Genomic DNA, 24743 nt, shown 5'->3' with positions numbered 1-24743 from the left:
ATGGCTGCTTAGCAAGAGAGAGCACTGCATGGCTTCAGCCTTGAGATCACCTATGGCAGGCAGCACTGAGGTCTTTGGAAGGCTCTTGGCCCATTGGCCTGAAGGGCTCTCCACCTGAAAGCATGTGTAAGGTGCTCATGCCTTGTAACCTGGGAAGGTGATGGTCCACGTGTGCAAGTGATGTGCTTTCGGAGACATAAACCACTGGCTTTTTTTTTTTTTTAGCCTTGCTTCTCTCCTAATGATGATTCATTCAGTTACTGCCTCTTATCTACTCAGTCGGATTCTATTCATGGCACAGCTCCTTCAGGAAGTGTTTTCCCACATTTTGGAAAAAGTGTTGTGCAAGTCATGGGCTTTCTCACTTCAGAACCTGTTCCCAGCATTTTGTCCCTTGCTCACAATGCCAAACCATTATTACTACTTTGATTTCCTTAACTTTAGCTGTGGCATTACCCATAATGAACACTATCAGAAAGCAGCTGCTGAATATGTGCATGTGAGAGTAACTCCCCCATTATTTGTTGTAAGCGGGCATCTGAAAGTAAAGCAGTGTCAGGGCTGCTTGCAGCCCCATGATCCCTCGCGCCGGTGCAGCACTGGGGAGCCATGGGATCGGTGTCACCATGAGTGAGCAGACCAGTGGCATTTATCACCTAAGTGCTCTCCCCTCTGTGTCCACAGGGTGATGCAAAGCTGCTAAAAGGGACTGGGCACATATGTCCCTTGCGATAGGATGAGAGATAATGGCCTTAATTTGAGTCGGGGGGAGTGGGTTCAGATTGGATATTAGGCAAAATTTATTCTCAGAGAGAGAGGTGAGGCATTGGAATAGACTGCCCAGGGAGGTGAAAGAGTCACTGAAGAGTCACTGTCCCTGGAGGTGTTCAAGAGATGTGGCACTGAAGGATGTGGTCAGTGGGCATGGTGGGGATGGGTTAATCGTTGGACTGGGTAATCTTAGGGCTTTTTTCCAATCTTCATGATTCTATGAATGGCTTTACATGAGTTTACGGTTACAAACATCCAGTTCTACACTGGAAGCATGTCAGGGGGTAATTGCTCTGGACTGACAAAGGTTAATGCAAGGAGTCAACATTCACTTTTGTTTGGTGTCCTCAAGCAAATAGTCACATTTTCTGTGGTCATAGGACTACAGGCAGTTCTTCAAAACTTCTCACCATTCTCCCTTAAAACTTAATCCAGTTTTGCCACAAGTTGGTGTTTACATCAGCATTGATGTTTTCCTAATATTGTCTTATAATTACTGAAGTAAATAGTTTAGATATGCTGTGGGTTGGTTTCTTTTTTATGTCATATTTAGCAGCATTACATAAAGATGTTTCAAAGTGATGAAAGCTCAGAGCAGGGTCAAGCAGAGCACAGCTGTACCTGCCCATGCTTGCTGTGTGACCACACCAGCACACAGGGAACCCAAGTGACCGGCTTTGTGGCTGTGAATCCCACTGTGACAAGATTTCCTGGAGAAATTTGCAAAATACATGTTTACTGAGCACTGTGGAGAACGGTGCAATGATTTCTAATGTTAAGCCACAAACAAATACAGCTTTACTTTTTACCCACCCTTGAGATAATAATGTTTTCTTCCCATTAGTGTTTGCTGGGTGGCGTTAGGTCACATTTCCCAGCGCATAGTATGGATGTGATTCTGGAATCCTCCTCTCAATCCATATCCTTATTACATTAACCCAATGGACAGCTCTGCTGAAAAGCACCATTCTGTAGGGAGTTCAGTACTGGAATGCTGCTGCACTAAAGGGCATCTGGAATATGTCAGGGAATTGGTTTAGACCCCCCAGCTTGGGGCAGCCTCCTGTGCTTTTGCTGTGTTGTCTTGTTCTATCCCCTCCTTACTTGCTGGGAGCCTGGCTGAGTGATGGTTGAGTAGGGCCTTGTCCAGGGAGGACAACTTGAGCACCCCAAAGCCTGTCTTGGATGACAAACTGCAGCCCATGGGTCACTCTGGCTGCCAGTTCTGGTGTCTGAAACAAGAAGGCTAAAAGCATTACTTTTTACCCCAAACCAGAAGCAAACAGAATTGCAAAACAGCGAAGAGCTCCAAAACAAAAATCTCTCATCATTCATGCGGCACTGTGAAATGTGCCAGATCTCCCCCCAAAGCTAAACCTGGCCAGAACTTGTCTATTCTGTCTACTTTGATACTTTTAAGGAAGCCTTACGCACACTGGGCATAGCCAGGGCAGGAGTGAACTGTGTTTGCCATGGCAGAGAATACAGCTGTGCTCTGGGGTAGGATGAAGACTCATGGTGGAAAGCACAGGTTGCAACAGGCAGAGGAAGTTAATGGGGTTAAACTGAGTTTGTTGGCACTTTCTACAAGAGAAATGTGTTTCACAATAAAAGCCCTAGGAGACTTCTGTTTTATTAGAATGCAAAATATGCTCCTAATGAAAAGGGGATGGTTCACAGAGCAGGGCTGAATAGAAGCAGCTTATTTCAGAAAGAATAGCATCCTAGCATCCTTCTGCCCAGACACTCCCTTGAGTTAGCAAATCTGCTTTAGAATTTTTTCATGTGCTGATTGCAGGTTAAGGGTACACTGAAACTCCTATCTGTCAGAGCACCCCCTTGGTTTATCACCAGCTAGTCACATAGGCTGAATTATTCAGGTGAAAACAGAAGCACAGGAAGAGGAGGAGGCTCAGTACTGATCTAAGCTGCAGACAAACTGGTGTACAGCTCTATGCCTTGTTCACGTTTATCACATTAATTGGTAGACCATAAACATGTCTCTGCACAGTCTTGGATTAATTCCCACAGGAGACAACATACAGGATAAATTGGATTAAGTAAAATCAGATTAGTACAGTTGTGGGTTACTGAATGTTTCTTTCAGCCTGCCCTACAGGCGCTGTGCATAACACTTCAGGTCCTTCACAGATAAAGCAGTCAATGAGGTGCTGCTGATGCTAGATGCCGGAGGAGGGTCCCATCCCATTCCTGTCTACCTCACATAAAGTTTCATATAGCAATCAGACTGTACCAGGTTAAAATACATCCAAGCATGCAAAAGGGTGGTCCTTCTCCCCTGGGTCATGAGGACTTGCAGACTCTGCTGAAACACCAGAGGGACAAAGGCTGTAGGGCTTGTCCTGGTGGGCAGTAGCCTGTGCACTGTGTGTCTGAAGAGAGGGTTTGGTTACCCTCCCAGGCTACCTCCCTTAGTCAGGTGTATCAGAGCACAATGTCACTGACCTTGCACCATGTCAGCTCACTCAGCTGGTTCGCTAGGGAGAAAATAAGGTCTAGGCAGTTCCACATCACTGCCCAAGGTCTGCTCTGGGGTTGCTCAGGGACGCTAATTGTGAAGGAGGTTGTTACTCTTCTGCTGTGTAATTATACACCACACAGTCCAAGCCTTAATATAGCCCTGCATATACTCCTTTTGGTTCTCTTTACTGAAAAGAGACTCAGCCTTGGATCAAATATGCCTCCCAGCAGCGTAACCATATGTGATCATGGGGTGGATGCTGGTGCCCAGGGGCACTTGCAGCAGGTAAGGTGCTTGGTGTGTCTGTTGCCTTCAGTTTCTGCATCCCCAGGTCCCTTTTCCCACAGCAGTTAAATGTTGTGTTTGTTGAGGAGAGGTAGCAGCTTTCTGATTAAGCTGTAGAGGCAGCGAAGGAGGAGGGAGGCTGCTGGCTTCTGTGCTGGTTGTGTTTTAGAAGCAGTTGACGATTGCCGGCACATCGATTTCAGCAAAGAGCGTGTTGCCATCCTCGCTGTCAGAACTCTGCAGTTCACGATGAAAGCCTTGCTGAAAAATCATCCTTCTGCTGGTGAAGCCCAGGCCCCGGACTGTGAGGATGGCCATGATGTGCTCCTTCCTGCAGAAAGCAAGCAATACCAAAGATGGGCAAATAGCCCAGACGTCAGTGACCAACGTGTCATGGCAAGGTGCCAGGGAGGTGTGCCCTTGCTGTGTCAGAGAACTGAATGCGGTGTGACAGGGTGACCAAGATGGGATCTGCATCCTCCAGAGGTACCAGTGAGCATTGGCTTAGGGGCTCATGCTTAAGGGAATTCCTTCTGTCTCCTCCCACACATGACGTCTTTTGCAAGTTTTCCCAAGAGGCTGCAGACCTTTTATTAAATGATTATTTTGAGTTAAGTAATGGAAGTGCTAATATTTAGGAAGCTGGCAGGCATTAATTAGATTACATCTAGGAAAGTGAACTTGGAAACATACCCTGTTCTAGTAATCTCAGTATGTACCTCTCCGAGAGCTCAGGGGAAGAATTAACAAAGGCACAAGCAGGAAGCCATGCAGGACTAGCTGGTTCCGCATAGTTTTCCAAAGTTAACTGTTCAAAATATTACTCAATAATGGAATGCCAGGAAATAGGTCAACCAAGAGGACAAGCCTTTAGACTTGGCTTGAGTCTAAGGATAGTGATGAAAAAATGCCACAAATCTCAGCCTTGTAAATGGTTTTTCTGCATGGAAAATTGTTTTTAAATAGATAATTCTGATCAGCTCTCATTTACATTCCTATCCTTCCCAGAATGAGCACTGCCTCCTTTTCAGCATACTGGCATCAAGGCATTTCTTTGTGGAACAGATGTGTTCACCAAGGAAATTACTTAGGAACAGATGTCCTTTTTCAAATCCCTGTCCTGGATTTTCCAACCCAGGTAAGATCAAGATACGTCTTTTTTTTTTTTTCTTTCTTTTTTTTTTTTTTTCCTTCTCCCCCGAATATTTGAGGATCCATTTCAGTATTTTGAGCAATTTGTTAAACTTATAGTTTAAATTGACTGCACAAATGTTATCCAGCAGGAACAGCATAACCCAGTACCAGCGCTTTGGGTCTTCAGAAATGATTGTTGAAGTGGATTTTCCTGCAAGCAGTTCTACTGATGATTCTAGATTCTTGTCAACTATTGTTGGAAAAACTATAGAAGAAGAGACAAATAGCTTCTGTTATGCAGTTGCCCATCCATGGATGGAGCTAGTAAATTAATTTGTTTACTTTACCAGTAGTATTAAATTTTGCAGATGCTGCTTTGGAACAGCAAATGGAAACTACAAAAGAAAGAATCTGCAATTTGTTCCAAGACTTTGTGGTTGTGTTGAGCCCCTTTCAGAAACTGCAGATGAACTGTGTCAGTGTCTTTGGCAACTGGAGGCCTGGTCTTGGGAAGGAACAGGAGACAAACCCTCACCGGCCAATGGATGAGCTGTGCAAATGCTGCCAAAAGCAACCCGTAGCTTTAAAGTGCAACAAAATTGACTTGGAGCGATACAATGAAAAGGCGTTTGAGGTTACTTGTGTGTATCATGACATCCGTCAGACAGTGGAAAAGGAAAGTATGCAGCCATCAGAAAGAAAATTAACCTGGGATTCCTCTTGAATGCTGGCAGCTTGGCATCTGAGGAGAAAGGTGCTGAAAAGCTTGGCTGAAGTATGGGGTGAGAAGGTGCTGTTGGGATGGAGCCCAGCTCTCAGCTGTTGTGCATTACTGCAGCTTCTGCCATTTCTCCTACCTGATGTCTGGGTAATCCTGAGTCAGTTCCTTGACGTACTCCTTGATCCTGTCTTTTCTCTTCTCTCCAATGATATTGGCGATGTGACTTATAGCAGGAAGGAGCCAGCTGGAGTCTGAGCCCTGTGAGCAAGAAGTTGCAGCAGGACATTTGTGGGAATGTTTTTGTCACCATGGAGAGGAACCTGCCTGGCCAGGGAACAACCCCAGTGGGATTTAGCACCTGTACCTGACATTCTGCAAAACCCAATGAGTTGAACTTTGGCTTTCCTGAAAATCTCAGCCCAATATTATCTAGCCACAAAACACATAAACTACTCCATTCCATTCTGTTCTACCCTACCCCATCCCATCCCATAATTCCTTCTCCCCATCATATTCCATATACGGGCTGTGCTGGGATGGATTCTCACTGGTATCACCTCCATAAGCTGCACCCAAAGGGATCCTTCAGAGGAAAGTGGCATCCCATGGCCCAACAAAACATGAACAATGATGCCTATGGTCCTATAGCATGAGAACCACTCTGAGAAGTTTAGAAATCTGTGGGCTACGCTCAGAGTAACCTCCAGGATAGAAATTCACACTGTTAACCTGGACTGAGTACCTTGTTTGTTCTGCTTAAAGCACTTTAACAGGCTTCCCTTCTCTGAAAGCCTCCAGTATTGGTTCCCTGGGGTCAAATAAGGATATTGCACCTATGGGAATGGGGCAGCCAGGGGATGCCAGGACAGAGCTGACGTACATGATCAATGAGAGCATTATTAAGGATTTTGGCTTCCAGGTTTATCCTTTCGCTCACTTGCTGCCGTTTCTCTCCATTCATTTTCTTCTTGGGTTTGATGATCTGCACAATATATTCCCTTACCACGTACTTATGAACATGGCATAGAAGTTCCTGTTTTAAGAAAAAACAAATATAATGTATTTTCCACGGTTCCTTTGCAAGGTCATGGCAATAAGGGAGAGAGGGTAGGGGAATCCTCAGTACTTTAACTGCAGCTGAGGGTGTACAGGAAATGCTCACAGCCCTGTGCTTGACACAGGGCTGAGGAAGTACCAGTAGGAATGCCACAGAAATACTCTCTACACTAAAATAGCCATGACTATATGTTGGCAGTTTGGCTCCTCAGTATTAACAGGAGGTATTTAAGATTGTTTTAGAAGTAGGTTTTGATGGTGCTTGCAGATTTTAAATATAAAGCCGTTGCTATGTACCCATTTATTTCACAACTGCACAGATGTGAAGGGAGCATATGAAGGCATACGAGTTTGTGATTCATGCACTTACAGTGTTCAGTGCTGATGCTCACCATGCATTTTATTCCTCTTTAAAGAAATCAGTTCCCATATTTAACCCACAGAAAGGAAAGATGTTGCATGTTCTCACATGGTGCTGGATGACAGCTGAACGCCCCTATTCCAGCAGTGCCCATGGTTCTAAACAGCCCCTGCTGCTGAAAAAAGGCTGCAGGTTGGGCTGCAACCTGCAAGAGAAAGCAGTGCCCCACAGAATCGCTGTGCCTGGTGTGGGAGCAGTCACATACCTGTCCCAGGGGCTGCCTTGTGTGCTGCAGGTGCTCTGAGAACTGCGAGACTGCTGCCGCCAGTGAGTTTGGCTTCTCTCTTGCCAAAATCCAGTCCTTGGTTAGGATTTTCTTGAGGAGTGGCTGAAAAAAGACCAACTCAATAGTATCACTGGGAATATTCAGACTAGTTGGATCCCTAACTAGACAGGAACCATTGGGAAGTGCTTTAAGTTGTTATCTGGACACTCATCCTATGTTCTTATTTCAGGCTCAAGGGTTGCTTCAAGCAATCCAAAGCCCAAATGGTTTCTTGATGCCAACTATCTCCTTGCTCATTAACATTTCCATTAACTTAACAATCTGCCTGGCTTTTCATGGGGAGTGAGCCACAGCTGTGTCTCCACAAGGAAGTATAGAAGGTCCTTGCTCAATGGACTGTAGGGGCTGTCTGCACTCCCTGTATCTCTGCAAGGTCCCACTGAGATTTTTCTTCTGCTCACTGCTCTGATGTGGCAGTGGGAGGATGGTAGCTGAGAGCATCCTGCACTTAATGCACTGTGGTCAACTGTGTGTATCACCTGTCCTGGATACAAGGTGCACTGACCAAATATGCCCAGAAGGCTCTTTCCCTTGCCATGGAATTAATTTGACTCCATACTGAAACAGGGAAATATCTGCTAAAGGATTCTGGTGGTACCCAAAAGAGATTCCCCTATGGGACAAGTTTAAAAAATCCCTTCTCTAGCACATCCCCATTGTCCTTTTCTCCACTTAGCACTCAGGATTTCTGTCTTAAGTCTGTTGTCTGTGTTGCTGGCCATCTCATTCCCAATTATTTCCACCCCGCTGTGCTCCCAGCCTGCTGAAGGGCTGTTTAGAAACGCTGTGCCTCGGCAGCTCTCAGTTCTCACGGCATTTCAGCTTTCTTGCTCAATGCCTTGGCTTGGCTCCTTCCTCGTTTGCCCCTAAGGCTCCGAAACAAATGCTGTAGTCACTGGAAAGTCCCCTTGGTCAAGAAGGCTTGCCTTTGGTCAGAGGCTTCTTGTTGAGTGTCTGCCTTGGTTTCTGAAAGTTTGTGCTTGTTAATTTAGAAAGTGATTTAGAATGAGTGAAAAGTAACGTCACTAAAGGCTGAATTTTCCCCATCTCTCCCATTATTCCAAGCAGAGCCAGTGGCTCCCAACAGCTGAGAAAGCCTACCTAAAGCACCTAGGAAGCACAATCTACATCACAGCATTGTGCCTTTTGGGTCTCTTTACATGAGTTTGCCCAGAGAAGCAGACACCAGAGCTATTATCTTCATGGTGAAAGAATCAATCTCTCTTCACCATGGGAACAGACTGGAAAAATCACTTTAACCAGGAAATATCCTGTTCTGTCTCAAGAGGCTATGATCTATCTTTTAGGCAGAGGCTGATAATGAACCATGATAGTAGATCTCTGAATAAATGAGAGTAAAACAAAGTTTTGATAAATTGAGACTTTTTGTTAGGAAAAAAAAACCCTGTCAGTGCTGCCCTGCTGAATTCCCAGTACTTCAACCTGGGTAAAGTTCCCCTCACTGCTTTGACCGAGAAGCTGGAAACCACTGAATACCCTTTTGTTTTGGTTCTATACCATTGTCATAGTGAAAAACTCCACAGATTCTGGAAGTGTCCCTCTGGGTAATGGAAGATCTGTGCATTGGGCATGATGCATTTTGCAGGGACCACAGTGCAGCACAATTGGGTCTAGTTGATGTGTCAAGTAGAGGGCAATGGCCCTCAGCTTCTGCACTGGTCCTGCCCATACAGCTTACATTTAGGGAATTATGTGGCTGAGACTTACCTGTGTTTTTGTTCTTAATTTATTTAAAAACACATTTCTGAAGTTCTTTGTCAGAGCTGCCAAAATCTTTTGCAGTTCTTCAGTGTTGACTTGGAACACTGTTTCTAAGCCTGACCTAAAGGGAGAGGAACACCGGGGGGGGAGGGGAGGGTTAGTGTGTAGGTATAAACCAAGCATTTCAGTCAGATCAGTATCTTGGGCATTTTTTCAACTTCTATAACTCCAGTACTTCCTTTTGGAAACTCTTAAGGGGTCAAAATACTGAATAGTTTTACGCAATCCAATTTAATCACAAATGAGTAAGTGTGCATTAAAAAACACCTATTTCCTCATCAGGTATAACAGTTCAAATATGCAGAACAATTACTCAAGCATGTTGCTTTTTCACTTGAGACACACTTAAGTGAAATGATCTCCAGATACCCCCTGCTATAGGCAGGGACACCTCCTTTTAGACCAGGTTGCTCACAGCCCCATCCATCCTGGCCTTGAACACTTCCAGGGAAGAGCATTCCCAGCCTCACTGGGCAGCATGTTCCAGTGTCTCACCACTCTCACAGTAAATAATTCCTTTGTAATATCTAGTCTAAATCTGCTCTCTTCCAGTTTAAAGCCATTTCCCCTTGTCCTCTATGTGCCTCATACATACTACATGCCCATGTAAAAAGTCCCTCTCCAGCTTTCCTCTAGGCCCCTTCAGGTACTGGAAGGCTGCTGTAAGGTCTCCCTGGAACCTTCTTTTCTCTAGGCTGAAGAGCATGAACTCTCTCAGCCTGTTCCCATACGGAAGGTGCTGCTGCCTCCTGATCATCTTCATGACCCACCCCTGGACCTGCTGCAACAGTTCCATGTCCTTCTTGTGTTGGGGACCCCAGAACTGGATGCAGTACTCCAGCTGTGGTCTCACGAGAACAGAGGGGCAGAATCACCTTCTTCAGGCTGCTGGTCACACTTCTCTTGATACAACCCAGGATATGGTTGCCCTTCTGGGCCATAGGAACCAAGGCAGCACCACCAAAATAATTGTGATCCCATGCACACCCTTTATGTGCCACGTTCATTTCTGAGTCTCAGAGCACATCAGGTTGTTTCTATGTCTGAGGCTGCCCAGACAGGGATTTCACAGAAAAACAACCAAAATGAGAGGAATAGGAGCCCCATCACTGAGCTCCCAGCAGATGGGCTGTTTGGGACCCCAGGTTCTGATGCTGGGGCACACGCAGTCCAGCAACTGCCAGCACCTGCCAACCCCGTGCTCGTCGTTGGCTTCACCTCTTCCTGCCAGGAGGGGGAACTGGAGGGAACGGGGAAAGGCAGCGGAGAGCATCGCTGGGGACGCCGTGCCACCTAGAGCCCGCCCGGCGATAGTGTCGGTTTGTTTGCAGGTTGTGATTTCGCAGGATTTCCTCCAGCCTAGCGCCGAACTTAGCAGGCAGGCTGGGTTTGTGTTACTAATTATATATATAATAAGATATATATACATACAAAAAGGCAATCTTCCTCTTGGCTAGAACGGCAGGCTGAAAATGAGTCTAACAGGCAAGCGCCACATTCATTCCCACTTCTCTCTCCACCCTTCTGCCCAAGTGAGCTGACTTTGCATCTGCATCTCTTAGGGAACATCCCCCCCCATGAGGTGGACAGCGGACGAAAGGCAGAGTTCCCAGCTCCCATGCCCAGGCTGAGAGGAAGGCATTAGGCTAGGGCACCCCAGCGCAGCTCCCCCAAATCCAATGCATCCCTGCATCTTCAGCCTGTCCTACAGTACCCCTTGGGCATCCTTTTTGGCTGACTCCATCCTGATGCCACTTGGTTCTTTCTCTCCATCCCTCGCCTCCCCTAAATGGAGAGAGATGAGGACTTACAAGAGGTCATGGAAGCTGTTGATGTAGGCAGCAAAGTAGGGTGCAAACATGGGACTGTCATGGACTGCGTTCCACTCCAGGAACTCCTCCCCGAACCTGCAGGAGAAATGCAGAGGATGCTGTCGGCAATGGGAACAGAGCAAGAGGCAGAGCATTGCTCACATTGCGTGTGTGGGATGTCAGAAGACACTGGTTGGTGGCCCAACCTCTCTGCTTATATGGACTTTTTTTTTTTTTTCAGTTGTCTTAAAATTCATGTGCATTACAGGGGAACACATAGCAGGTAATTACTGGTTTGGGGTATGCTTGCCTGAATGTGTAAGCAGCACAGATTTGGAGAAATTCCAAGGATGTCTGCACATGAGAGATTCTGAGTGAAATCCCTGACTTTCTCTTGCTCTGAGGGAGGCTGGGATATGCAAACTTGTCGACCTGTGCAGCCATATCTTTGGCTTTTGGAGCAGCGCAGGTTATGTCCTCCTAAGCACATTTTACAACAGAAGCTGAAGCTGAACAAAGCAAGACACCATTGCTAGGAACCCAGCTCCTTGGCTCTGACACCCAGGACCCCACTGTGCAGGAGGCTGCAGGCTGGGGCAGGTTTTGCGTGGGCTTGCCCAGGCTCCATTCCTTTGGCAGCCCAAAGCAAGCTGCTTGGAGCAGCCTCAACACTCGCTCCTTGTGTTTGTCTAAGAAAAAGCTTAAGTTTCAGTGAGCCTTTCATCTAGGAGCCTTTACTGTCCTGGCTTGCGCTTTACATCAATAAGTACTGCATTGCTTCTATAAAGCCAAGTAGCTGGTTTGAACTGCTCTGCTCACTCAAGATATCATAAACAAGTTGGGACATGAGAGTTTGAAAGAGAAAGTGTTGCCTATAGCATATTCTGAACACCTGCCATGCCCCAAGTTCACGATCTAAGCAGGCAGAGCTTGCTCTCCCCCACATGCACCTCAGCAAAGCATCTATTAGCAAACTACCCACTCAGCGCCTGCCGGAGGAGTGAAACTCTAAAGGTTAATGCAAAATTATTTTTAGTCTCACTCAGAGTTGATTCATGCTGAACATCCTTTCTTTCCCACTATGCTATGGCCTCTTCAAAATGCGGCCCTCTCAGCATGGAGGGGCATGCAGAGTGGTGCTGAGGGGTTGGGGTGTTTCATCTGCCAGCCCAAATCTTCCCTGGGGAAATCCCCAAGGCATCTCAAAGTCTGGAGACATAACTCAGGGACTACACCCAAGAAGAAAACTGTTATTTCAAACGTTGCTCACTTGTCATTCTGAACCTGAGATAATTTGCCCAAGGTCCTGTCAGCTGTGTTTCAATGCCCATAGCCATGGGATGCAGGAAAATCACAAAATCACAGAATGGATGAAGTTGGCAGCGACCTCTGTGTACATCCGGTCCAACCTCTGCTCAAGCAGAACCACTCAGAGCAGGGTGTCCAGGACCACATCCAGACCTTTTGGTGACCTCTGAGGAGGAGAGATCAAAGCTTCTCTGGGGAGCCTATGCCTTCATTTAGTCAAAAACCCTCTTGGCAGGAGCTCCCCCGTATGAGGGACAATTAGGGGATATTTCGGGCAAGCAGCCTTTGGGGTTGGGATTCTTTAGATGCTGCTTGCTGGTGGCTGCTGCTGCCAATGATCTGTGTCCAATGCAGCAAATGTCCTGGGCAGATGGGACAACAGTCCTTTTCCAGGCTCCTTCCTGGAGCATCGGCCTCAAATCTTGGGACTTACAATAGTCCCATCTAAGTCTATTTATGACACCCTCCAAGTTGTTTGCAGCTTGCTCATTATCAGGCTCCCAAGTGCAGACTTACACCTGCTCCAAGCCAGAATTCAGCCCAGTGCATGAACCTTTTCCCTTGATTTTTACCAACTAATTTGAAAGGAATGCACTGCCCAGAGCGAGTATGACCTTGGTATGAATTCATGCAGCTCAGCCAGGCACAGCTCAAGAGTTTTTGTTTTCAGCTTTTTACTGATGGCTTCAGATAACTTCATGTGCTCCCCGATGATCTAGAAAATGGCAGGGAAAAGCTCCAGTGAATGGGACAAACATAATACAACACAACTTGGGGAGCTAAGCCATGCCCCCTCTGTGCTCCAGCCCCTCCTGATTCCCACTGCATTGGCTTCGCTTGACTCAACAGAGTTTGGCTGCATCCCATCCGTCTGCTGGTCCAGCTCAGATCTCCCTACCTGGTGATCAACCAACATACAATAGTATTCCATAGAAATGAGTCACGGTAGCAGCCAACTCTTTGATTTTCTTGCTTTCTTTCTCTTCCTATTTCTCTCTCTCTCTCTCTTTTTAATTATTATTATTTAATTGAAATGACTAAACCCTATTTAAAATGAGGAAAATGAATCCAACCCCCTCCTGGATTTATTACTCTATGGGCCCTAGAGCTAGCAGGAGCCTTTGTTTTTTTTTTTTTTGTGCTGTTTAAATTGAAGTGGCTGTCCCTGCCTACAAACCTGTGTGGCAGCCGCAGCCCTGGGACAAAGTTGCTCTTTCAGTAAAGGGGTCTTTCTAACAACCCTTTTCTTTCTGCCTTTCTTTTTCCCCTCTTTCTCTTTCCTAATCAAAGAGATTTAAAGACTTTAAAATCAGTTGCCTATTATGTTGCTGACACAATTGACAGCAGGTTTAATTTGCAGCTAGAAGGCAAGCGGCAGAGCTAAAAGTTGTAATAAATGGCATTTTCTGCTCTAATGTATTCAGTGAGCGCGTGACTCACATCCATTATGGCAGCACCGGGAGCCACCACCATGCACCCCGTGCTGTGCTCATGCTCATTAAGTACCGTCTGAATGTCAAAGGAAAGCGAGGTCTGGTACAGGTTATCCTTCACTTCTGGGGGAACTTCCTTCTCCCATTTTTCCGTCACTTCCAGCATCAGGATGTTTCCAAAATAGCTCTTGATTTTACCCTAAATGATAAATATGGGAAGGAAGAATGCATATCAGCAGATAAAGCCAAGTATGGGTGAAGCAGCTGGTGGGTATAAGGGGATAAGCAGGGCTGGGGCTTGTCCCGCCAGGGCAGTGGTGATGGAGGGGACCAACATGGCACAACTCTCAAGCGCTGCACTCCCCAGGGCACCTCCCTCCCTCCCTCTGCTCCCTTCAGTGGCTGCTTTGCAATGAAAGCTCCCAGCACAGAGCTGACATATGATGTTTTACGTATCAGCATATGTGAGCTATACTTGAGCTACGCAAAAAATAGGGAGTCTTGGTACAGAACCTTTCAGTCTACACAGGATCTCAGGAAAAACCTGGAGATGCGTGCGACACTGTTCTCTCAAACTGAGATGCAGTGATTCCTCTGGCAGGAAGATTTATACTATTACTTTGCAGGAAAGGTATTTAAACCTCCAGATCATTTACTTAGCCTGCGGTGTTTGCTTGGAAAAAATCCCAACTGCCTGCCCTAGTGGTAGCTCAGTCAGCTGCTTTACCACTGAGTGGTAGCTCATTGCAAAGTCCTCTAGCACATGTTAGGCACAAGGTCAGGCTGAAGGATCAGACCAGCTCTTTCTGGCTCACAGCACTTGCGTAAGTGCTCGGCCCTGACTGATAAATCAGCCTTGTTGCTGGTAAAACAAAAGGGCCCTTACCAAAACAACAGAGCAAAACTGATTTTATTCAGTTGGTACCTTGAGCTCACCTTGAGAAAATTCTGAAATGAAACCTACTTCAGAAATGGTTTTTAAGAAAATGAAATGTCTGAGCCCACCAAACAATAGTACAAGAGTATCAGCCAAGGATGGCAGAAGGATATCTGACGTGGGGGCTTCCTGCAAGGAGGTGAAGCACAGAGAAGTCCTCTGCTGGGGACATGCCCAAAGTTGCACATGGCTCAGCATGGTTCAGCCGTGCTGTAGGAGCTCACATGCTCTAAATCCAGCAGCTAACATTTCTTTATGTTTATCTTTGCAGTGCCTTTCCTGCAAAGCAGCACAGCAGTGTGTCCCTGCCATGCTCTGTGGGTGCCATCATAGTGGGTCTACACCAGCCATTACCCAGGTCCAGGCCTGGATTTAGGCGGCCTTCTTTGGCCCCAGCATTACTGAGGACACTTGCTGTTAACTAAAGGGTTGTTCTCAAATGGTGCTGAGAGGACTCAACACCATGGTACATCATAAAGGGGAGTTATAAGAAGGAAGGAGACAGACTGTTTAGCGGGGTCTGTTGTGATAAGACAAGGTGAAATTATTTCAAACTAAAAGAGGGGAGATTTAGACTGGATATAAGGAGGACATTTTCTACATTAAGAGTGATGAAACTCTGGAATAGGTTGCTCAGAGAGGTGATAGATGCCCTGTCCCTGGAGACAGCCAAGCTTAGCGCCTGATGAAGCTGCAGTTGTCCCTGTTCACTGCAGGGGGTTGGACTGGATGCCTTTTAAGGGTCCCTTGCAACTCAAACGATTCTATGATTCTATAATAATATAGCAATGAGAAACCTCTGCCTGGGAGGCCAGAGTCCCAGTTCCCTTCCAAGAGACACATGGATACAAGAGAAAGGACCTTACCTTTACAGAAGTGATGTAATCATCATTCAGTCTATCCCAGTCCGCTGTTGTTAGCAGCAGGGACAGATTTTTTGTCTCAACTTCTGGTTTGAGATCAGAGTGACCAAGAAAGAGTTCACTGGAAAGATCCAAAGGAACAAATTATTGGAACAAATTATTATCATGCTTTGGAGCATGAGTAAACCAATGGAATATTCATGTGGCATGAGCTGCGTAATTATTAAGCCGTGAGAAATATACTTAAAGCTTAAATTGTGATGCTTGTTTTCAAGCTTTAACGAGAAAATCTTTCTTTGCTATTCGAAATCCTAATTATTCAAAATCAAAATGATCTAAAGTTGCAGCCCACCTTAGAAATCATGAGACTTCTGAGTTGTTTGGACATGAAAAGTGCTATGAGAATTTACATTTTTAAATAAACAACATGAAGCTGATTCATTTGCTTATGGTCCCTTATAGCTTATAAAGCTGATTCTATGAAATGCCTTTCAAGGCAGTTCCTGCAGCAGTGTGCTGAGTGCTGATGTCCCTAGCTAGTGCCACATCACGGCAAACATCTGCCAGTTCTTTATCACTGTGGGTTGCATATAGGAAAGGGAGATGGCAGGACAGGGCTGGCTGTGAGGGGCAGCGTTTGGGAAGCCCACACGTGCCTGCAACACGGGCAGTCCCAGCACTACGTGTCCTCTGCACACGGTGGCAGTGGGTGGACATCGAGCTACAGCAGATGAGTGCAAAGTGAGACAGGTGACACGTGTCTCTTCTGCTCACTTTCCTCCGCAGTGCTGAGGAGGCGGGGCAGCTGGGGCAGGGGAAGGGAGGCAGTGCCTGCCTTCCACTCTGCACGGCAAGAAACCTGTTATTAGTCTGTGCAACTGAGCGTGTTGCCCCTGTGATCTGCCAGCAGACCACACTGCATCTTTCACTGTGATGATTGTGGAGAAGAAGAGGAAAATATTCACGAACTTGCTTGATGCAGGGCATAAGTTGCAAGCAATCACCTGTTAGCAAGGAAGAAAGATGCAAAGGCATTATTCTATATGCTGCCTGTTCACTTGCTTGACCACTGAAAAGGGGTTCCTGTAGCCAAACCACTGAGCACAGAGCTGGGTTTGGATCCAAGGCAAATGAGGACTGTACTGTGCAAGGTCAAACCACTGCAGAATGATGGCTCAGCAGAAAAATCTCAGCCTGCTGATAGCAAACTGGAGTCAATATTCCTGTGGTCACGGTTCAGGTTTCCTGGAGAGGGACTTCAGTACACTGGGGCATTGGCACTCTTTAACTCCCAGAGCACTGCATGATATTATGATGTGGAATACAGATGAAAACCATGAAACCATGACACTGGCCCAGCTGCTGCAAGAATCTGCTGCTTCTTCACAAGGACACAATGGAAATAGCAATAACTTTCTGCTATGACCGAGAGGGTTGGCTCAAATGTGCACCGAAGAAGCATATTCCCTTTTCTCTCTTTTTTCATTTGTTTGAGCTGTGGCATTAACAATGAGCTTGGGCCAGGTAATTCCTGCTAATTTGGGATGGGTCCAAAAGAGGATGAAGTTCTTTTAGAATGAGAAAGTGAAATGGAAACAATCCAACACAGCAAAGCGATTGCAAGCAGTGCTCTAAACAGCTGCAAGCTCTCCATATATTTTTTTACATCAAGTTAGAGAAATATGGTGAGGACACTGTACTGGGCTGCAGAACTTGGCTGCTGACACTCACTTATTCCCCTGACTCCTGCAAGCATTACTCCCACAGCATTCCTGTCCAAAGAGTTGATCATCCAATGCCATGTTGCTGAAAGGATTGTACACACATCACCAGGCTCACCTCACCATAAACAAGATTTTAGGAGCAAATGGGAGGTTTACAGAAGAAATCTGTTGACCACCTGTGGTGCAAATGTTCCCAAGCCAAAAGTTACTGTAGAGCAGGAGTGCTCTAAGCAGGCTAATGCTGCTTGCCCTGCTCTGCCTCACATTTCATTTCAGCCACTGTTAGGCACAGTTTTGGTATTCCTACCTTCATTCCTTTTTCATTAGTCTAGGATGAGCCAGTTGGTTTGTGTTTGTTCCATCCTGGGCATCTATTTAGTTCCTGGAGACCATCTAGAAGTATATATTGTGGTAGACATGATTTTGTTCTGACATGGTTGTTCTTGAATACTTACTAACAAACTCATCTCCTGTGGATGGTGCCTCACTCCTCCTTCCCACCATACTGTGTATTCCTGCTGGATTTTAGTCTTTGAGGTTGAGGTGATGGCCTGTGGTCTAAGCTGGTGAACAACTGAAGACACGCAATGCCAAGACTTCCCATGGGTACCTATCTTAGATTTCTCCTTTTGCTTCAAAAGAAGGCAATGCTGAAAAGCACAGCTACTGTGAAGAACTCCTGCCTTTACTCCTCAAACCCAGTCTACCCTAAGGATGTTGTTTGATATGTCCATGCAGCTCCCAGCATATTTTGGGCATTGCTGAATTATGGAAAGCTTTTAGAGGTCCTAAAATCGTGGACTTCCCATTCAATCAACCAAGAGCCCTGAGCCACAGCCCTGGAGACATTCAAGGTTATGCTGGACCTGACTGAGCTGTGTCCCAGTTCATTGCAGGGGAGTTGAACTACATGACTTTAAGGGTCTCTTCCAACTCAAATGATTCTATGATTCTCTGTTTCAATGTGTTTAACTCCTCATAGTGGTATCTTGGCAACTCCTCAAGCTGGCTATGACCCCTGAGTATATAATAAGGATTATTTCCAAATGCACGGTGGTTTTAATTAAACAGGAAGAAGGCAGAGTTCCACCACAGGGCCTTTCCTGTGCCTGGAAAAGTCACTGAGCAGCTGCTGGACCTGGCAAAACATTTCCAGAAAGTGAGGAGGTTTATCAGAGCTGCAAGGCAGCTCTTGAAGAGTGAGCTTCCTGATGTGTGAGAACAGTAGCTTGGAGAGGGAGGAGGAACCGAGGAAACAGATCTGTGAGAAACAGTGAGTGTTTTATTCTCAAACCTTTGTGCCCACCTGTCAGTAGTCTAGTTATCTGTCTCTACTAAATAAGCAATTATGTCTCTGCTTGCTTAGAAAACCAAAAATAACTGTGTGTTTTGAAGCTTCCTGGCAGCTTGTCACTCTGGAAGGAGGCTGAGATGTGTGGTGAAGGCAGCAGCTTACCTGTGGTAGGTGTTGGCCATCCAGTCAAGCAAGGAATAGAGCTCACTGAACTCCAGCGGTCTCTGAGAAAGATCTTGCAAGTGTGAGGCGATGGCATTGTGAAAAGCCTCCACATACACTTCACACACCCGGTACTCCTCTGGGTAGCACTTTTTTACTGATGACTTGATTTTCAGTAAGTCTTCGAGCAGGTATTTCTGGAGAAAACTTAAGTGGAGATCAAGCCAGGCTTTCTCTTCTTCCTTTGATGCCATGGGTATGCTCAGAACTCTCTTTCTAGTGCCCTCATTAACAGCTTCCTTCCACTCCTCCCTCCACTTTCTGGGTGCTCCAAGCAAGTCTGACCCAGGATCAGCAGCATTGCCTGTATTAGGATGAGCTGCCTCTTCACGGGCAATTAATGTCACCAGGGAGGTCAGTGTGGACTCCTCCACTGTGTGGTTCTCCAGTGTTCCCACCACGATGGACTGGATCATGCTCGTGATAGAGCTGTAAAGTAAATCCACATCCTTGGCTTTCCTCAAAAATTCCTGGGGGTTATCCTTGTATTTGTCTGCGTCCCGTTCTGCTATCATCTCATCTTCCATGTACTTGATGCTTGCAAATGCTTCCAGAAGTTGCTTTTTCTGAATAAGTTCATTGATTTCCATTACTGAATAAAGAAGAGGAGAAAGAGGTCAGGACAAAGCAGGTGCTAGATGCTGGACAGGCCAATAGAAAGATAAGATATCCCACAGGAAGATGTGCAGGACTGCTCTGAGCAGCCGCTTACTGCAAAGTCAGAGCCTTATCTTTAAACTGCTTGTTTCAGACACTGGAAATACAAAAAAAAATTGATCATAGCCCTGCAGGTGAACCTCAAGCAGTGGCTAACAAGGCTGTGCTGGGATCTCATGCTGCATAGACTGCCTCTGGCTCTGCTAATTTGAAGCCAAAGTGGGACTGGCAGCAGGAACAGCTCTTTATATATACTCTCAGCAGGATTCCTGTTAGCAGAGATGCTCTTCTTTCCCACACTATCAAGACTCTGGCCTAGGGGATGTTCCTGATATTTTGGGAATGTTCCAGTTAAAATGCAACCTTGGGCTAATCCAGGGCTCCCTCCTGTCCTGATTTTTTGTATCTTCCACAGTGTATAAGTTTTCCTGAATCACAAAATGGCCAGGGTTGGAAGGGACCTCAAGGATCATGAATCTCCAACCGCCCCACCACAAGCAGGGCCACTAACCTCCCCATTTAATACCAGACCAGGTTGCCCAAGGCCCCATCCAACCTGGCCTTGAACACCTCCAGGGACAGGACACAGAATTCTCTGAGTTGGAAGGGACCCTTAAAGGGTCCCCCTGCACTGAACAGGGACACCCACAGCTCCATCAGGTGCACACAGCTCCGTCCAACTGATCTTGGCCGTCTCCAGGCTTGGGGCATCCACCACCTCTTTGGGCAGCCTGTTCCAGCACATCACCATTCTCATAGTAAAGAACTGAGAGATATCCCTGACTGCCATCATGGCTAAACTGGCTCATGCATTTCTGAGGGCTGAGCTTTGGGTGTCCAAACTTTTGGCTTGCCTGAACTGCACTGAGTGAACAGGAATTTTCTTGTGCCATATTTAAAATACATAATAAAGTTAGTTGTTATAAGTAACAAAACTTATTTTTTAATGTGCTTTTGTTGTTGTTGTTAAAATATAAAAAACAGCAATAAAAGCATAAAACTAGTGAGATGTTTAACCTTGTTTTTTTTTGTGAAAATAATGCATCAGGCTGATGTGCCCACAGTTCTCAGTGAGCTCTCAAGGTGCTCATCAGAGATTTTTGATGTAATATTACTTTTCCTATGCTTCATCCTTAGCAATAATTGTTCACAAATATACGTGCTGTGATGACATGATTAAGCCATAGCTGTGCAGTGAGAGATATATTTCTCTGATAAGATAGAAAAGTCTGGTAAAGAGAGATGACCAAATTTTCATTTGAGTTGAATGTCTGATTGCATCTCTGATTGCATCTCTATGGATTCCATTTGAAAATTTACAGGTAATGTATTTATACTAACTGAAAATGGAATCACAAGTATACAGAAAATGATACTCTGGGGGGAAATCTTGAAACTTATTCTCAGACTTCCTTGTACAAACAGAAAGCATGGCTGCATATTTTTCACTGTTCACAGGACTGTGGTTGGCCACTGTATCAAAATGCCTGAAATTATTTGCCATAATTTAAGTTTTATTTCAAATGCTGTTATGGCTTCAAACATAGGATGGATAAGTTGATTTTCACCTTGAAGATGCACATTTAAGTGATTTAAATGAGTGGTCAAATCCACCAGAAATTTGTGAGCCATTTTTAATCTTCATGTTCTGCCACAAATTTTCCTTTTGATTCCATAAAGGGCTTGATTTCACTTTTGGAAATCATGAAGTCTTTTTTAGCATTTTCCTCTAATTTAGCCACCTTCCTTCAGAAAAGTAAATGATGACCCAATGATCAGCATCAATAGTTTCAAGGATCTTTTAGAATTGGTGATGATTCAGCCCTTTGGACTTCATGAAATTCACAGCTTTGATGACAATTTGCATTACGTTATCCAAAAACTTGAACATAGGATGTTTTGCAATAACATAAGGATGAACTTATTTATGATATGGGTGACAGAGCACTGAAACAGTCTGCCCACAGAAGTTTTGGAGTCTCCTATGGAGATATTCAAGACCTGTCTGGACACCTACGTGTGTGACCTATTGTAGTGAGCCTGCTTTAGCAGAGGGGTTGGACTTCATGAGCTCTTGAGGTCCTTTCCAACCCCTTTAATTCTGTGATTCTGTGATCTCTTGTTAAAGCTTTCACTTCTAAATTTTCTTGATGTCTGATGCAGTGATATTTCATCAGACATGAGCTGGCAGTGGTAGTTACGTCATCTTCTATTAATTTTAAAAGTCTCTCTTTTCTGCCAACCATCACTGGGGCACTATCAGTAGCTATACCAGATATGTCGACAAAAGTTAAAGAAAATCACTTTAATGGTGGCTGTCCTGTGCCTAACTCAGCAAACAGCCTCAGAAAAATGCCCCTCACCCACTCCAGACGCTTGGAAGGAAATGGAAAAACAATAAAGTATGTTTGGAATGTGGAGCTCACACTCCTGGGGCCCTGCAGGTTCCGGTGACCTGGTCATTCACCATAGGTACAGTCAGGTGCCTGGCATTGCCTCTCACCAGCACTGCTGGCCCTGTGGCTTGGGGAGGTGCATGCATTGGGAGAAGCATCCCAAAATGCAGGTGCTTTCTCCTGGAGCTCAGGCCTTGTCTGGGTTTTCCACACCTCCTCCCAACAAGGAGGGAAAGCATCAAATACTGTTACCATCAAAGTGCCTGAAGTCTACTGAGTTTCCCACATCATTCTCCAAACTAAGCTTGGTTAAGAACCGCAGCTTATTTGCCACCAATGCTGTGGGCTGTAGAACTCCAAGAGCACTGCTGAGGTGCTATGAGAAGCTTTCGCCACATCCAGCATCGTAACAGGTGCTTTGAGCAGGAGATCCAGCTGTGATGCTGGGCACAGGGTGAATTTTAAAGAGCAGGAGGGAAAAGGTATTATTTAGATGTGAGGGGCTACTGCCTCTGCTGAGCACATATATGAAGCGATAGGGAAAAATTAGCACAAAGAAGAGATGAAGGACTGGCCTATAACCAATAACTTATGCCCAATGGTTCTTCTGCACACAGATTTTATAACAAATGCACCAAATAACCTGTGCAGCGTGGAAGTAGCTGTATGAAGGTAGAAATACACTAAACAACTAAACTACTGATGCAGCATACAATGCACAGAAGCTGGATGAGTGCCTTTAAGTAGCTACAGCTACTTCTGGGCTCAGAAGGCTGGAACATTGTGCCAATTAACTTACTGTCTTCTAGAAAAATTAGTATAAAACCTGTGTTTGCACAAGATCTTGCAGTGACAGACTAAAGGAATACATTCTGTTCTGTTTATCAAAGTGAGAAAACACCATTTAATCATTATCAAGGATAATTATTCAGGGAGGTGATATTGGGTGCAAAATGTATCTTTAATTCAGGAATACAAGATGAGCCAGCTGGTAACTGGAGGAAGACAACTGAAAGGCAATTAACCATTGTGCAGCTTAATGGTGCAAGTGATGGAGTCTCCACCACTTCCCATATTTATCTCAGGATGGGATGCATTTCTAACAGAGCTGCTTTTGTTTAGGCCAATCATGAGTTGTTGGGCACAGACCTGGTTTTACTTCTGCAGTTCCTTGTCTTGTGTATTGCAGGACTTGAGAAGGCTCTCTGGTAAGATTTCCTTCACTTCTCCTCTGTGACCTTCTGAGAACAAACTGGCAAAGCTTATGAGCCTTGGCCCAAATCCAGCTCACCAACCTCACAATATTTCCATGCAAAGCAGAAAAAAACCTTGTGGCAAAGTGAGGTGTGGTACAGCAGGGAAAGAACTTCAGCCCTTCCTTCTGATCCCTGTGACATTTGATGCAGCAAACCAAGGATTTCTATCTAAAAATTTAGGCTAAGGAAGGATCAAGTCCTGGATGCACTGTTGTACCTCAGCGTTGAATAAATGGAGGGGAGCACTGCACAAACCCAGAACAAAGTCATTGTGGTTCTCACGTGGGGTGCTGAACTTTTGCTAAGACAGGTCTAAGGCTCATTTATCTAACACTGCCGAAGCATATAAGAGTAACACTTATTCCTGAAGTACTCTGTGGTCAGCAACAGTGGAAACTTTTTGGATCTGTGAATATTGTTGACTCATTGCATTTCTCATGGCCAGCCACATCTGCCTATCACCCTTTTCTTTTTATTTTACAACCTAACTTAATGGGGCCATTTATCAAAGCTTCACAATAACCTTCCAAGTGCAGTCTAAAGGATGCATAGCAGAAATTGTCCACAAGAGCAATGCAGGCAACAGAATGAATAGGAATAGCCCACATTGCATTTTCAGATGCTGTCATACAAACACCTCCCAAACTGTGCTCAGCAGATTGGTGACTGATATGGATGGTGTGTGCTGCATCCGCTGGTCCATGAACCGACAGATGTGTTGATCATAAGAAGGCGATCAATATGGTTAGACTATGGTAGTGGAGAGTACATAGCAGCCTGTCCAGTGACAGATGGCCTGCCAGGCTGAGCCAGCTAACACCCCAATGAGTTTGTGCAAAGGATGACAGTTGTCTCTACCCCATAATGGGATGCTAGTTTTCTTAGCATCTCTATTGGGCCAAAGACTTGATAAGTTAAATTGCTTGAAGGCTGCATGTATTTCACTACTTACCTGAAAGAGGCTTTCCTTCAGTGGGCTCTGTTTCTGTTTTATCAACAATCTCTTCCAAACCATCAAGTATTTCAGTTTTGTTCTCCTCAGAGCTCTTGGGGAATTGAAAAGAAAGTAGTCTTCTTCTCCAGGTGCCAGTGCCTTCCTGTTCTTTCTCATTCCTTCGTTTTGATTTCCGAATGCTTAGCATGGTTTTAAAACCTCTTTCAATAAATCCCATGTTCTCATCATTCCAAGTTGGGCTGCCTAGCTCTGAAGCAACTTCTGTCTTTTCTTTCTCCACATCATTTGTTGCAGGGTCTGGTTCTAAAGCTGATCTCCTTAGATATACCTTTGTATTTGTACTCATCTTGTTTTTCAATGAAGGGCTTTCCAAAAAGGTTGCTGGCAAATCACTGAAGTGAATGAAAACACAGAGTGAGATGAGAGGATTCTAAAGATCTACTACTGCATTTCCAAAGGACTAAAAATCTGGTCTACTTTTTTCTGTGCCTAATCCAAGGACGGAGAATGTTGTTTCAGCCTGACATGACCAAAATGGTTTCTCTAAGCTCCTTGTGCATGTACTGCTCTGCTTTTAGTCCTGGAAAGCTCTAACTCCTAAAATCAGGCAAAAGGCAGCTAGTTGCCCAGCACCAACGAATTGCTGGATGTCAAGGATGCCAAAGCCTGTTAAACATAACATTTTCATCTGGCAACAAGGCATGTTTTTACCTTCTTTCTTATAGGTGCATTTCCAGCCATGTAGACTGAATGTCAGCAAGGTATTCTCACTTTCTGATGCAGACATGGCAACTGCAGGTCATGCTCTGCTCCTGCCCTGCTCAGTCCCCAGCTGGCTGCTGCTGAACACCCACAGTGAGTGGTCCCTGCAGCCTTCCTGACCCTCCCTGGCTGTCAGCTCGCCAGCCAGCATGACCCAGTCACAGAGATGCTATGCATTGCAGGGGTC

The 24743-nt window shown here is 45.4% G+C and overlaps 1 protein-coding gene across 1 annotated transcript; it reads right to left on the bottom strand.

Moving 5' to 3' along the window:
* Nucleotides 1-2388: 2388 nt before the first annotated feature.
* EXOC3L4 (exocyst complex component 3 like 4) lies at nucleotides 2389-24213 on the bottom strand. Its single transcript, XM_052696231.1, has 11 exons — nucleotides 23792-24213; nucleotides 18471-19122; nucleotides 15294-15411; nucleotides 13564-13689; nucleotides 12672-12772; nucleotides 10750-10845; nucleotides 8885-8999; nucleotides 7076-7198; nucleotides 6274-6426; nucleotides 5530-5651; nucleotides 2389-3869 (listed from the first exon to the last, which is right to left on the bottom strand). Exons 1-11 carry the CDS (start codon nucleotides 24138-24140, stop codon nucleotides 3704-3706), a joined length of 2121 nt encoding a protein of 706 aa, XP_052552191.1. The 5' UTR covers nucleotides 24141-24213; the 3' UTR covers nucleotides 2389-3703.
* Between the last annotated feature and the right edge of the window lie 530 nt (nucleotides 24214-24743).

Source organism: Tympanuchus pallidicinctus, unplaced genomic scaffold, assembly GCF_026119805.1.
Source record: "Tympanuchus pallidicinctus isolate F22 unplaced genomic scaffold, pur_lepc_1.0 scaffold3, whole genome shotgun sequence".
Lineage (NCBI taxonomy): Eukaryota > Metazoa > Chordata > Aves > Galliformes > Phasianidae > Tympanuchus > Tympanuchus pallidicinctus.
The sequence above is the reverse complement of the archived record's forward strand: the minus strand, read 5'-3'. Positions and strand labels throughout refer to the sequence as shown.

Coding starts and splice junctions, on each gene's coding strand:
- EXOC3L4 (XM_052696231.1), bottom strand. CDS start 24,140: ATGAGTACAAATACAAAGGTATATCTAAGGAGATCAGCTTTAGAACCA. Junction 12,773..13,563: donor TTTCCTTTGACATTCAGACG/GTACTTAATGAG, acceptor GCCATTTTCTAG/ATCATCGGGGAGCACATGAA. Junction 9,000..10,749: donor AACAGCTTCCATGACCTCTT/GTAAGTCCTCAT, acceptor CTCTCCCTTTAG/GTCAGGCTTAGAAACAGTGT.